Source organism: Macaca thibetana, chromosome 16 (assembly GCF_024542745.1).
Source record: "Macaca thibetana thibetana isolate TM-01 chromosome 16, ASM2454274v1, whole genome shotgun sequence".
NCBI lineage: Eukaryota > Metazoa > Chordata > Mammalia > Primates > Cercopithecidae > Macaca > Macaca thibetana.
This window is the reverse complement of record NC_065593.1, coordinates 49,405,822-49,420,848: the sequence shown is the minus strand read 5'-3', so window position 1 is coordinate 49,420,848 and position 15,027 is coordinate 49,405,822. Positions and strand designations below refer to the sequence as shown.

At 49.4% G+C, this 15,027-nt stretch overlaps 2 protein-coding genes across 2 annotated transcripts in view; one reads left to right on the top strand and one right to left on the bottom strand.

The window, feature by feature from the left end:
• Positions 1-864: 864 nt before the first annotated feature.
• GSDMA (gasdermin A) lies at positions 865-13,471 on the bottom strand. Its single transcript, XM_050763011.1, has 11 exons — positions 13,143-13,471; positions 12,609-12,786; positions 8,446-8,611; positions 7,507-7,603; positions 6,970-7,017; positions 6,539-6,565; positions 4,997-5,017; positions 4,400-4,554; positions 3,738-3,852; positions 2,757-2,830; positions 865-1,943 (listed from the first exon to the last, which is right to left on the bottom strand). Exons 1-11 carry the CDS (start codon positions 13,354-13,356, stop codon positions 1,701-1,703), a joined length of 1,338 nt encoding a protein of 445 aa, XP_050618968.1. The 5' UTR covers positions 13,357-13,471; the 3' UTR covers positions 865-1,700.
• ORMDL3 (ORMDL sphingolipid biosynthesis regulator 3) overlaps positions 10,660-15,027 on the top strand; it is a 47,085-nt gene continuing 42,717 nt past the window's right edge. The window contains exon 1 of the mRNA XM_050762960.1: positions 10,660-10,663. The gene's annotated coding sequence lies outside the window, so the exon portion shown is untranslated. The remainder of the gene's footprint in view (positions 10,664-15,027) is intronic.

Here is a 15,027-nt window from a genome sequence, read left to right as displayed (position 1 = left end):
GCGTGAGCTACTGTGTCTGATCCTAAGACTGCTTTAAAAGAAGTTGGTGAAAGATGTTCAAACCCAGCTTTTAGGCAGAGGAGGATAATATAAACCCAGCAGTTTGATGAGATTGTAATATCCATATTAGTAGTAGGTCCATATGCCAAGCCTACCCACACTACTTCCACCTACAAGAACCCTAAATTTCAGGGCAGAACAGAGAAAGGTGAAATAATATCACAATTTAGTTTAGTTTTCTTTTTTTTTTGAGACGGAATCTCTCTCTGTCGCCCAGGCTGGAGTGAAGTGGCCGGATCTCAGCTCACTGCAAGCTCCGCCTCCCGGGTTCACGCCATTCTCCTGCCTCAGCCTCCCTAGTAGCTGCGACTACAGGTGCGCGCCACCTTGCCCGGCTAGTTTTTTGTATTTTTTAGTAGAGATGGGGTTTCACCGTGTTAGCCAGGATGGTCTCGATCTCCTGACCTCGTGATCCGCCCGTCTCGGCCTCCCAAAGTGCTGGGATTACAGGCTTGAGCCACCACGCCCGGCCCTCCACAATTTAGTTTTTAAAGTTTTGGGGTAGTCTTATTCTTGGCTCCCCCTGCCTTTTTTTTTTTTTTTTTAAAGGCCCATCTGCATTTTCTGTTCAATAAATTTGAAATTTGTCTTATTTTTGTTTCGGGCTTCTACTACATATCTCTAGGTCTTTCCCTCAACCCAGAGCTAGGGGACCCCCAAATGCTCTTCTTTGAAGACAAACTGCTTTGATATCTTCTCACTTGAGAATCTAGACTCCATTAAAGAAAACTAATTGAACAGAAAAAAAAAAAGAACCTAGATTCCACGTTCTGTACCCTCTGAGCATTTTCCAGCTTGCCTGAGGACAGTACAGCATCATATTCATGTACATATGATCTATATGCAGTATGATAATAATTTCTTTTTCTGGCACAAATTAAGAATTTCTGTATGATAAATTCTTTAAAGAAAAACACCAAAAGACATATTATCCTAAGATTGACATAATATTTTCCATTAATTCCAGTAAAGCTTGTTTTTTGGGGAAGTATAAGTAGGAGGGATTAGGATAGGAAATTAATCTTTTTTTTTTTTTTTCAGTTTTGCTAAAGAGACTCATAGTTTTAAAAGTCTGAGTGCTTCTACTTCTAGAATATTTAAGCATAGGCCGGGCACGGTGGCTTATGCCTGTAATCCCAGCACTTTGGGAGGCCGAGGCGGGCAGATCACTTGAGGCCAGGAGTTCGAGACCAACCTGGACAACGTGGTGAAACTGTCTCTACTAAAAGTACAAAAATTAGCCAGGTGTCATGGCACGTGCCTGTAATTCCAGCTGCTCGAGAGGCTGAGGCATGAGAATTTCTTGAACCCGTGAGGCAGAGGTTGCAGTGAGCCAAGGTCACGCCACTGCACTCCAGCCTGGGCGATAGAGTGAGACTCCATCTCAAAAAAAAAAAAAAAAAAAAAAAAAGAAAAGAAAAGAAAATTTAAGCATCAGCAGATGGGCTTAGTGGGTCGTGGAGCTGGAGGGGTAGGGGGTGATACATGGTTGGACAGGTGGAGATTGGTTATCATGGGTCACCAGCTGAGATTTCAGATGTCGTCAGCTGATGGCTCTGAAATGCCCTTAGGTGGTAAGGACACAGCACCACGAGGTTGGGAAGGCATTAGGGAGTCATGAAGCAGACGTAAAAGGCAAATTAGGAGGCCTTGGTCAGCTGCTGAAGGAGAGAGAGGCCAGCATAAAGAGCACAGAGGCGAGGGAGGGTGTCTGGGTCCCACATATATTGGGGGCCCGATCTCTGCACTTCCAGGCCGCTCAGCCCAACTAGGGCCTCTGTGAGGGTCAGCTCCTCCTCCCCAAGGGAGGAGAGCAGCTCAGGATGCAGGGGGAAAACGCCCTCTTTATCCTGCAGGAAGTTCTGTTCCATCGTGCTCTCCACCTGGAGGGAACCAAAACAACATGAAAAGAAAGAACTGGAAACCTCTCTCTTCTCCTAACTCACAAAAATCACAAGAAGGTTACATTCCCCTTACTAGAATTTCTTACTTTACCTTACATTACAACCCCATCTGAGTCTTTGAACAGCCCTATATGTGGGCAGCACATTGATTTTTAGCCCCATTTTACAGAGGAATAAATTGAGACAGACTCAAACACATTAAAAAATTTGCTTACAGGCCAGGCGTGGTGGCTTACGCCTGTAATCCCAGCACTTTGGGAGGCTGAGGCAGGTGGATCACCTGAGGTTGGGAGTTTGAGATGAGCCTGGCCAACATGGTGAAACCTTGTCTCTACTAAAAATACAAAATTAGCAAGCCATGATGGCGGGTGCCTGTAATCCCAGCTACTCGGGAGGCTGAGGCAGGAGAATCGGTTGAACCCAGGAGGCCGAGGTGTGGTGAGCCGAGATTGTACCATTGCACTCCAGCCTGGGCAACAAGAGCGAAACTCCGCCTCAAAAAAAAAAAAAAAAAAAAAAATTGCTTACAACATTTGGCTAGGAATAAGCAAGGCCAGAGTTTCTGTCTCTTCTCCCTAGATCAGGCTGATAAACCCAGATCATTGCCCAGAAATTCAGTCTTCTACTTCTTGTGAAATAACAAAAAAGGAGAAATAGAAAGGAGGACTGGGCATAAGCCCCTGTGATAAGACGGGGATCCTCCAGAATGGCTCCATCCTTAGGCGAAATCTGCATCTCCACTGGCTGCAGCTACTCCCAGACTCTCCCCAGCACCTGCTCTTTTTCCCTCACCAGCTTTAGCTGCACGGGTAGGATCTTTTTCTCCATGGATTTCACCAGCAGCTTCTGTTGGACTTCACTTAGCTCTGGAGAAAAAAAGCAGAGAAAGATGTGTGTTGCTGGTGCAGAGGGGACTACAGACTCCAAATAGCGCACTTCCAGAATTTCAGCTTCATTCATTGGATGTAATTACAACACAGGTGTTAAGGGAGCCGTAGCTGAGGGGTTCACTTTGGTCTTGGAGTCAGAGGGCAGGCTTCTTAAGGGAACAAACATTTTAGCTTACACCTGAAGGACCACAGAGTTTTTCTAAGTGGAAAACTAGAAAATGTGGAGGGAAGAAGAGCTTTTAGGGGCAAGATCAGAAAATGTTACTCCCTGAAGTTAAAGCTACCAGGTATCAGGATAGAAGTGATGAGCTTAGCTATATGCAGAAATTTTAAGTATGTTGCTGATAAAGCTAGGGTTATTCAACCTCTATTAGCAAGACTAGGCTGTCTTCTTAGATCACCCATTGTGACCAAGTGAATCCTTAGGAATGAAACCAATTTTTTTTTTTTTTTAATGGAGTCTCGCTCTGTTGCCCAGGCTGGAGTGCAATGGAGTGATCTTGACTCACTGCAACCTCCCAGGTTCAAGCGATTCTCCTGCCTTAGCCTTCGGAGTAACTGGGATTACAGGCACCTGCCACCATGCCCGGCTAATTTTTGTATTTTTGGAAAAGGTGGGGTTTCACCATGTTGGCCAGGCTGGTCTTGAACTCTTGACCTCAGGTGATCTACCCGCCTTGGCCTCCCAAAGTGCTGGAATTACAGTCATGAGCCACCGTGCCCAACCATGAAACCAATTTATAAAAATGTACATATAAACTACTTAACTATGGTATAATTTGTCATTCATTCATTCATTTATTCATCCATTTGGGAATTGATTCAAGCGATTCATTCCTATTACTGAAAAGGTCTATAAATGAAGACCTTATTCCCCACTTACCTGTTAGGGCTCCAACGAAATAGAGGATGGCGCCCACGGCCTCCTTTGACAGCAGGACATCTTGTGGGAGTGCCTCCAGGGTCACTTCATGTCCCTTGTCTAGAGCCCCTTCAAGCTGTGGGGGAAGGTGGATGACTATTGAATATAACATAGGAAAGGGCCCAACCCAAGGCCCAGCACATAATGGTCCCTTGACACACGGGAACTCTCTCCCATTTCCTGATTTCTTTTTCGAGACCTCAAGTCCTGAAGAGTACTGGACTCCTGGGTTCCTTGGTCCCTAAGTTTTGGACTCTGGAAAGGGAAGGTTCCAGCCCCTCCAGCAGATGGCCCTTCTGGCCTGAGGGTTGGGGCGAGAAGGTGGGCCAGGATACATGTTGTCATCTAACCCAACAGTTAATCTTCCCGAGATCCCAGGCGTCATCTGATGTGCCTTGGGGGAACCCACTGTTTGCCCTTTTCCAGGGGACAAAGGGAGGAGCAGTGGCCTGGCAGCCTGGGGGCACGTGGCCAGCCTTGGGGAAGGTATCTAAGATGGACTCCGCTGGCCACGCACCTCCTGCCCCAGTCAGATCTCCCCACCTGCTGCAATACCCACCCCCACCAAACCTTCACCGAAACATGCCTTCTCCCACCCTTCCCCACTTCCACTAGGTCCTCACCGCGAGCTCAAGGTCTTGAAGCTCCTTTTTCTTCCCTAGAAGTTTGCTGAGGGAGCTGAGCAGGGAGCTTTGCCCTGCTTGGCTCAGCCTCTCCACTTGTTGGGTCTCCCTCTGAACTTCTTCTTTTAGTGTCCCGAAGCCTTCGTGTACGTCCCCTGTGGGGTCAATAATGGGACACACAGCCCTCCATCGGGCACCTTCCCCTCTAATCAGCATCCCCCTGCAGGGCTCCTACACTCAGCCTCTTTAGGTACCCATGCTATACCCCCCAGTTTGAGCCTGGCCCCATTTTTCTTTACCAAGGAATGCAGTGACAGAACTATCCACCAAAACCCTAACCTGAGGGTTGGGGCGAGAAGGTGGGCCAGGATACATGTCATCTAACCCAACAGTTAATCTTCCTGAGATCCCAGGCGTCATCCCCTATCAGTACACCCCTGACTTTTCTTTGAGACTCCAGCAAAAAGTGGAGAAAGAAGGTCTGTTTTCCCTTCTCATGAGTTAGTTGACAAAGAAGAATGCCTTTGCCTTCTCCTTTCTCGACCCTACTGCTACCTCCATGCCAAAGTCTTCGGAGAAACTCACAAAGTTCCTTACCAACATCAGATGCCTGGATAACTGAGGGGAAAAAAAAAAAAGATAAGAATGCAATCCTTCAGAATGGCAGCCATACCCAGGGGATGAGACACTAAGGAAGATGAGGAAATACATCCTGCCTGTCTCCTGCGGAGAGCCCAGCTACCTTGTTCCTGGTGTTACTGTGACTCAATGGCTCTGGCCCCAGTTGCTGGGCGGCTGAGTTGCAGGTTATAGCTACTAAGACTCTTAAAAATTTTTTTTTTTTTTTTGAGACGGAGTCTCACTCTGTCGCCCAGGCTGGAGTGCAGTGGCGCGATCTTGGCTCACTGCAAGCTCCGCCTCCCGGGTTTACGCCATTCTCCTGCCTCAGCCTCCCGAGTAGCTGGGACTACAGGCGCCCGCCACCTCGCCCGGCTAGGTTTTTGTATTTTTTAGTAGAGACGGGGTTTCACCGTGTTAGCCAGGATGGCCTCGATCTCCTGCCCTCATGATCCGCCCGTCTCGGCCTCCCAAAGTGCCGGGATTACAGGCTTGAGCCACCGCGCCCGGCCAATTTTTTTTTTCTTTTTTTTTTTTCTTTTTTTGTTAGGCCAGGCGCAGTGGCTGACACCTGTAATCCCAGCACTTTGGGAGACCAAGGCGGGAGGATCACCTGAGGTCAGGAGTTTGAGACCAGCCTGGGCAACATGGTGAAATCCCATCTATACTAAAAATTAGCCAAATGTGGTGGCCCGTGCCTGTTATCCTAGCAACTTGGGAGGCTGAAGCACGAGAATTTCTTGAACCCCGGAGGCGGAGGTTGCAGTGAGCTGAGATCTCACCATTGCACTCCAGTCTGCACAACAGAATGAGACTCTGTCTCAAGAAAAGAAAAAAAAAAAAAAGGCCAGGCGCCGTGGCTCACGCCTGTAATCCCAGCCCTTTGGGAGGCTGAGGTGGGTGGATCACCTGAGGTCAGGAGTTCGAGACCTGCCTGGCCAACATAGTGAAACCCTGTCTCTACTAAAAATAAAAAAAATTAGCAGGCCATGGTGGCGGGTGCCTGTAATCCCAGCTACTCAGGAGGCTGAGGCAGGAGAATCACTTGAACCGGGGAGGTGGAGGTTGCAGTGAGCTGAGACTGCGCCACTACATTCCAGCCTGGGCAACAAGAGTGAAACTCCATCTCAAAAAAAAAAAAATATATATTTTTTTTTAATAAGAGACAGTGTCTCACTATGTTGCCCAGACTGGTCTCGAACTCCTGAGCTCAAGGGATCCTCCTGCCTCAGCCTCCCAAAGTGCTGGGATTATAGGCGTGAGTCACTGTACCTGGCTGCTGCTAAGGCTCTTGAGGACAAAGGTCTCAGGCATCAGACCACCCGGGCATCTTGTCCAAAGACTCCCCCTTTCCACTGCTTTTTCCCAAGCTATTGGAATTTCTACCATGTTTTGGGGACAATTGTTTGCTAAGACTCACTCTGCCATTTCCCTGTCAGTCCCGTGAGAAGGAAAGAAAAAGACTGGAGTTTTAAAATTCTGAGTCAAGAAAGTTTCAGTGGAATGAAAGGAAACACTTACGGATGACCTTCTCCTCTCCTGACTTTTCTGAAGACAGAAAAATGCACATCTGTCAGCACAAAACCCATTTTTGCCTTTTCATCTAAAACAGTCTTCAAGGCAGTTTCATCAGTGATCATTATGAAAACACGGAGATTATGCTAGCTCATCCACTCCCACGACTCGGGAACACACTCTGTCTCCAAGTCTTACTTCTGCTTCTGACTGTGCCTTCCGGTCTCTGTCGGTTTCTGTCTCTCTCTGGGACAGTATATATACGCCTCTATCTGTCTTTCCTAAAGTTGAGGCTAGGTATTCTTAGGGACTTGGGAAACAAAAGCAGAGGCTCCTTGGGGGATTATAGTATAAGCTAGGAGAAGGTGGAGGATTTTAGCAGATAATGTCAGGGGTGGGGCAGAAGATGTGGGAAACCCGTAAGCAATTTCACTTACCTCCAGGAGGGAAGGTTTGCATGTTATCATTGCAGATATGTGGAATATCTGTGAAGGGCAAGGGAGGCAGAGCAGGAGGGCACTTAGCAGCTGCCCCACGTTCCCTTCTTCAGTCTCAAGTCAAAGGGCTCTGCTAAGGGCTACGACTTTGCACCCCAAGCGCTTCATCTAATTCCCTGCTTCAGCCTCCCTTGCTGGAAGCAATCTTTTCTTCCTTGATAAATTCTATACTATGAGAACACCACTTTCTACCTTCCATTCCAGTCTCTGTCTGTTTCCTCCTTTGGCCACAGACTTCTTGTTCATCTTTGTACCCCCTCCCCCAATGACCACAATGCCCAGCACCCGGAAGATGCTCAGAATCCAGGAGCCTCTTCACCCTTCTCTCCAGAGCAGCCTCCATGGCTGCAGTTGGATCACAGTGCAATACACCTCCCTGCTCATGCTCTGACACTGCCACAAGAGGAGACCAGGGTGCCTCAGTATTGCTGCCGGTAATTCTCATCCTGTGGGGAGAACATGCGGGTCTCTGCTCACCCCACTCATCTTTGCCTTTGACCATCAGCTGTCTCACTCGAAAGGCCAGGACGCAGCCCTTGGGGATGGCTATAGCCTCCTTGTGGTTTATGGATCCCTAGAATTAGACAATGAGAATTTGTGAATCTCTGGACATCTTAAGTATGAGATATTGGGAGTGCGAGTTGGGGGAGGTGCAGGGTCAGGGCTGAGAGCCTTCAGGGAGATAAGAAGTTGGAAGCCTTCAGTGGTGTCCCTGGTCTGGACTCTGAGGAAGGACTTCAAAGTCCTTGCGCTCATTTCTGCTGATGTTCCCTCCAGTGACCTGTATCTGTCTTCCTGGTTCAGGTGCATGAAGGGAACTGGGCAGACCTGCTCCATCTCCTGCCTATACATCACCCTAGAGCTTCCGTCCAAACCCTGGCTCCTTCCTTCTCTTCGCCATCTGTCCCATGCTTACCTCTTTCAGGACGCCTTCCATGACTAACCCCTACTCCCGGCTCCACATCCCAAATCATCCCTTGAATATTTAGATGCAATAGATAGAGGTATGGAGAGCATTCCTTATTTCCATTGGCTTTTCCAAGCGTGTGTTCTCTGGGCTTTAGCCTCTGTGTCTCCTGTATAAACCTGAGGACTTTCTGAGAGTAAGGATGTCTCCTCTTTGGATTGGGAGCACCATGAGGGAAAACCCATGAATGTGACTTTCCCCTTCCCCAGTAGTTCCCTGTGGCATCTGGCGCAGGGATCTGCCCTCACTGGGTGCCACTGACCAGGGAGGGGGCCTGTGTCTGGGGTTCGGATCTTGAAGAGCTAGGGGAAGGAGTGGCCCTTTTCAGCATCCTGGGTTGGCACTGATCCAGCAAAGCTAATGAAGTCTCCAGGGAGGGGCTGAATGTAAATGTGTATGTGTGAGTGTGAGTGTGGGTGTGAGAGTGTGTGTGTGTCTCTGAATCAAACCTGTAGCCCCAGTGGGGCGAAGAAGGGGAGGGAGAAGCAGGCCTCTGCCTTGCCGGCTCGCTCCAGTGTGACCTCCCGCACCGTCTCCACCACCTCCATCACCACATACAGGTTCTCCCCTTGATCTTGCATCTCCTTCAGGAATGGGTGATCCGCTGCCAGCTTCCTGTGACAGGAGAAACATAAGGAAACCATTCAGAGCTCCTTCCTGCCTGTGCCACACCCTCCTCGTTCCTTCTGTCATTCCCAGGAGCTAGACATTGTGGGTGGCAGGGAAGGAGCAAGGACTCTGGACTAGGGCTGAGGTTGAAACCCAGATCTCTTGCTTACTGGCAGGGCAGCTTCTCTGAGTCTTAGTTGCCTCATCTATGAAATGAATGTAACGATGCTGACCTCCTGGGTTGCTCAGAGATAAACTCGGTAATTATCTGGGCCAGCACCTGGCCGGTAACAGGGCCTCTCAGGTGCTTCTTACTCCCTTTTCCTCCAGTTCAGGGGTAGATGCGCTCCCCTTTCCTCCCCACTCATCTCTCTGGGATCCTTTCTCTCCACGTCTTATGCTCTCTCGCTGTTGACACCAGTTCCTCCTCTCCACTTGCTCCTTCCATCTGCTTCCATATATAAATGTGTCCCTAATCCTAAAAAATTTGTTTGCTTTGATCATGCTACTCCCTCAAATTACTACCCTATTTTTTTCCTTCATTTCATTGGCAAATATATCAAAAGATATGCTAACCTCCAGTGTCCACTTCCTGCCCACTCCTAAATTCTTTTTTTTTTGAAATGGAGTCTTACTCACTCTGTCACCCGAGCTGGAGTGCAGTGGCGTGATCTTGGCTCACTGCAACCTCTGCCTCCTGGGTTCACGCGATTCTTCTGCCTCAGCCTCCCAAATAGCTGAGAATACAGATGTGAGCCCCTGTGCCTGGTCCACCTAAATTCTTTATAATTTGCCTTTTATTTCCACTACTCAGCTGAAATTACAATGATCTCTTACCTCTCAGTCCCAACGACCTCGCCTAACTCTGTGCAATACTCGATCCTGCTGTCGAAAGCCTCCGTGCAACGCTGGCTTCTCTTGGCTTCCAGTCACACTGTACCACCCTGGCTCAACTCCCGTGCTTCTAGTTTCTAAATCTTATCCATTCTGTCTGCACCTCATTTTCCAGTTTCTTTGGTTCTCTAACATTTTATGTTCTGTAAGATTCTGTTCTCAGTCCTGTTTTCTCAACTCCCTCCAAAAGCTCCCCCCACCCAACTCACTCCTACAGTTTTTTCTTTTTTCTTTTTTTTTTTTTTTTTTTTAAGGTCTTACTCTGTTGCCCAGGCTGAAGTGCAGTGGCTCGATCATAACTCACTGCAGCCTTGAGCTCTTGGGCTTAAGCGATCCTCTTGCCTCAACCTCCTGAGTAACTGGGACTCTAGGCGCACCACTGTGCCCTGCTAATATTTGCATTTTTTGTAGAGAAGGGGGTTTCACTATCTTGCCCAGGCTGGTTTGAACTCCTGGGCTCAAGCAATCCTGCCTTGGCTTCCCAAAGTGCTGGGCTTACAGGAGTGAGACTCCTCCCCTGGCTCCTACAGTTGTAATCTTCATATTGCTGATTACCTTGTGTATATCTTCACTTTGACCTCTCTCCTGAACTCCAGGCCCTTATTTCCAACCACCTGTTAAACATTCTCAGCCGATGTCTCAGCAGAACCAGAAACTCAAAACATACAAAAGGAACTCACAATCTCCAAATCTACCTCTAACCTCTGTCTTCCTGTTTGTCACCTATAATGGTACCTTTAATGTCCTATAATGTCACAACCTGGGTAAAATCTCACAGTCACCTTTGACAAAACCGTTTCCCTCATCCTGCAATCAGTTACCAAGCCTAGGCCATTCTATTACCCTTGGCAATGGGCCGTGCATCCATTCCTCCCTCTTCACTCCTATTGCCCTGAGCTTGGGTCCTCAGTTTACATCGCTCATGGGATAGAAGAACAGTGTCTTGGCTGGGCGCAGTGGCTCATGCCTGTAATCCCAGCACTTTGGGAGGCCGAGGTGGGCAGATCACCTGAGGTCATGAGTTCGAGACCAGCCTGGCCAACATGGTGAAACCCCATCTCTTCCAAAAATATAAAAATTAGCTGGGTGTTGTGGTGTGCACCTGCAATCCCAGCTACACGGGAGGCTGAGGCAGGATGATTGCTTGAACCTGGGAGGCGGGGGTTGCAGTGACTGGGTATCGGGTCACTGCACTCCAGCCTGTGCGACAGAGACTCCGTCTCAAAAAAAAAAGGATGGGCGCGCGGTGGCTCACACCTGTAATCCCAGCACTTTGGGAGGCCAAGGCAGGCAGATCACGTGAGGTCAGGAGTTTGAGAACAGCCTGACTAACATGGTGAAACCCCGTATCTACTAAAAATACAAAAATTAGCCAGGCGCAGTGGCTCACACCTGAAATCCCAGAACTTTGGGAGGCCGAGGCAGGCGGATCACAAGGTCAGGGGTTCGAGATCAGCCTGGCCAATATGGTGAAACCCCATCTCTACTAAAAATATAAAAAATTAGCCAGGCATGGTGGCAGGCACCTGTAGTCCCAGCTACTTGGGAGGCTGAGGCAGGATAATCGCTTGAACCCGGGAGGTGGAGGTTGCAGTGAGCTGAGATCGCGCCACTGCACTCCAGCCTGGGCAACAGAGCGAAACTCGGTCTCAAAAATAAAAAATAAAAAATAAAAACAATAAAAACATAAAAACATTAGCTGGGTGTAGTGGCGGGTACCTGTAGTCCCAGCTACTCGTGAGGCTGAGGCAGGAGAATCGCTTGAACCCAGGAGGCGGAGGTTGCAGCGAGCCAAGATCGCACCACTGCAGTCAAGCTCGGGCAAAAAGAGCGAAAAACCGTTTCAAACAAAAACAAGAAGAAAAATGTCTTGCCTTGTCTGACTGCTTCAAATCCCTGTTCTCCTTCCCCTATCTGACACACTTCCTCCGTTCGGCTGGATTAGTCATGTGACACATCAGAGCATTTTCAGGATCTTCCTGGTGCCTACAATTCAGTCTCCTGGAGCTGTCACTTGCCTCTCCGGGGTTTGGGTTCACCTGCATTTCCTGCTCGTTCTGCTCACACCTCTTCTGCCCCTGCCATGCTGGCTGTTCCTGGCCCCTGGTGGCTTTGAGATTGCTTACCTGTGTGCCTTCATAATACCCTTCTCCCAGCCCTGCAGGCCCAATTTCTACTCATCTTTCAAGGCCCAGAACAGAGGCTGCCATGGCTGTGAGATCTTCCCTTATTTTCCCAGCCAGAAGTCCCTTTGACCTGCCACAAGACTCAGTCGAACCATCCCTACAGCACTTAGCAGTTCTTGGCTTTGATTATAATTACTGTTGCACAGGTTTTTAAAATTTTCACCTTCCTAGACTGCAAGGTTCTTGGACAAAGATGTTTTAAGCTCACCCCAGCCCATAGCAGAGTGCTTTACTATATACATGCTTGCTGGATGACTACCCTGGCCCTTCCTTCTGGCCTTCCCAGTCCTTACCTCCTTCTTTCAACCACTACTTAACTACTTAAAAGTCAGTTCCCGTGTCAAGCCAAACATCCATGGAGCCCAGCATCCATGTGGCGCCTGCCACACCCTTTGTGCTGTGGGGCAGCATTCCCGAGGGCATGCGGAGTGTGTATTGGGGTCAGGCGGGAGGCTTCATTTATGGGAGCAGAACACAGTGCTCAGGCCTCAGCTGTGGGCAGTTAAGACCCATCCCTCCTTTTTCTAGTGTATTGCATAGTCTCAGAGTTCGAAGGAGCCTTAGAGATGATCATCCAATCCTGTCATTTTGCAGAAAAGAAAACTGAAATCCCAAGAGAAGTGACTTTTCCAAGATCACACAGCAAGCTGGTGTGGACATAGTCCTCCCTGTGCATGTGTGACAGTGGGGAGCTGGTCCTGGAGACGGTGGCAGCACTGGGAGGTGTGACTAGGAAATGGCCTGGATGCAGCCATAGGCCAGAAGGGTTGCCTTCAAGAGCTCCCCTGTGGTGACCACATTGGCAAAGGTCAGTGCAAGGGTCCTATCTTTCAACTTGCATTTTTAACTTGAGGCCCTAAGCACCCTTTCCATGCACTGCCCCACCCACATCCCGGGCAACCCTCGGTCCTGCCCGCTCTCACCTCTCCTGCAAGGTCTCCAGGGCCTTGGGAGCCACACTGAGTGTCTGGACCTCCAGAGTGCTGTTCTGCGAGAGCCCTGCTGTCCCCTTCACCTTCACCGTCTTTGGTACATCCACATCTCCCTCCACTCGGGTATCCAGCATGTTCTTAAAGCCAAAATTCCCAGTATCTGTTGGATCTGCAGGAGGGAAAAGATGAAAGGGGCTGGGCTGGCTGGGCGCAGTAACTCACGCCTGTAATCCCAGCATTTTGGGAGGCCAAGGTGGAAGGATTTTTTGAGCCCAGAAGTTTGAAACCAGCCTGGGGAACAAAGCAAGACCCCGTCTCTACAAAACAAATGAGTAAATAAAGAAAAGAGGCTGAGCTGAGAGGTATCGCCTGACCCCCAGCCTCCTCAGCTCCTGACGATGACTTTGGGCTAGATGACATCTAATCACCTCTGGCCAGAGGGAGCTCTGAGGTCCTCCTTGCAGGCCAGGTGCCCAGCCCCCATCCCTCAGTATCCCTCAGTTCCCAGCCCTGCTCAAGGCTGACCTGAAGGTGAGCTGCCCGGCTCAAGCACATCCAGCAGTGTGTAGTCGGTGCGGACGTACCGGGCCCCCCAGAAGAGCGTGCTCTTCCTCTTCCTTAGCACCAGGCAGAAGGGATGGAAGCGCTTGAAGTCGATGAGGCTGTCAAGAGGTGTCAGGTCCCCTCGAGGGTTTAGCTGTCTGACCAGGGCCCGGGTGACATTTTCAAACATGGTCATGGTCTCTGTGGAGATGGGGAGACAGGAGAGTGTCAAGGTGGTTGCCAAGGAACCCGGGATATGGGCTGGGCCCCTGCAGAGAGGGTTCGCCCGACTCTGGGGCAGGGAGAGCTCTTAGAGATGCCTGGATTGTCTGATGTCACAGCTGGAAAGAACCAACGGAGTCTGCATTTTATGATGAGGAACCTAGTTAAAGAGTTGCCCCAGTCCCATAGATGGTCAGCAAAGCCTCACCTCCCTTTTCCTTGTCAAGTTCCTTTTTCTCTCTCCACACTCATTTTCTTCACTGCCACTGAGCCCAACTGGACTTTCTTTCTTTTCTTTCTTTCTTTTCTTTCTTTCTTTCTCTTTCTTTCTTTCCTTCTTTCTTTCTTTCTTTCTTTCTTTCTTTCTTTTCTTTCTTTCTTTCTTTCTTTCTTTCTTTCTTTCTTTCTTTCTTTCTTTCTTCTTTCTTTTTCTCCCTTCTTTCCTCCCTCCCTCCCTTCCTTCCTCCCTCCTTCCCTTCCTTCCTCTCCTTCCTTCCGTCCTTCCTTCCTCTTTTTCCTTCTTTCCTCTCCTTCCTTCCTTCCTTCCTTCCTTCCTTCCTTCCTTCCTTCCTTCCTTCCTTCCTTCCTTCCTTCCTTCCTTCTTTCCTTCTTTCCCTTCCTTCCTTCCCTCCACCTCGCCTCACCTTGCCTTGCTTCACTTTCTTCTCTTTTCTTCCGAGACAGGGTCTTACGCTGTTGCCCAGGCTGGAGTGCAATGGCATGATTACAGCTCACTGCAGCCTTGACCGCCAAGGCTTGATTGAGCCTCCCACTTCAGCCTCCTGAGTAGCTGGGACTGCAGTCATGCACTTGGCTAATTTTTAAATCTTTTTGTAGAGACAGAGTCTCACTATGTTTCCCAGGCTGGTCTCAAACTCCTGGCTCAAGTAATCCTCCCACCCCAGACTCCCGAAGTGCTGGGATTACAGGTGTGAGCCACTGCGCCTGGTCTAGCAATGGAAGTATTTATTTAGCAATGGAAGTAAAGCTTTCTCTCACACCAGAGACTAGCAATAGCCAGGGTCTGAGGACACCAGGGGAGGGAAGGAGATGCTGCTGGCACCAAGGGCCGGGGTGGTCAAGCTGCTCACCTGCCCCAGTCGCCCTTTCCGTGTGTGGGGTACACTTCCCTGCACCCTGTTCTTCCCTTGTGCGTGCCTCCCAGCTCACAGGTATCAGTAGACCCACTCCCCTCTCACAGCCCCTGGGGGATGCCTGGATCCAGACTTTTGTTTTTTCTTTTTGAGATGGAGTCTTACTCTGTTGCTCAGGGTGGAGTGCAGTGGTGCCATCTCAGCTCCCTGCAATCTCCACCTCTTGGATTCAAGCGATTCTCCTGCCTTAGCCTCATGAGTAGCTGGGACTACAGGTGTGTGCCACCACACCTGGCAAATTTTTGTATTTTTAATGGAGACAGGGTTTCACCATGTTGGCCAGGCTGGTCTCGAACTCCTGACCTCAGGTGATCCGCCCTCCTTGACCTCCCGAAGTGCTGGGATTACAGGTGTGATCCTCTGTGCCCAGCCAGGATCCATGCATTTTGATGCGCCTCACCTTTGCCCCCTCTGCTTACAATACCCCTTTGAGATCTGAAGACTCCCTGGTCCTCTTCTAACACTCAATTCAGGTCACCTCCTGGGACCTT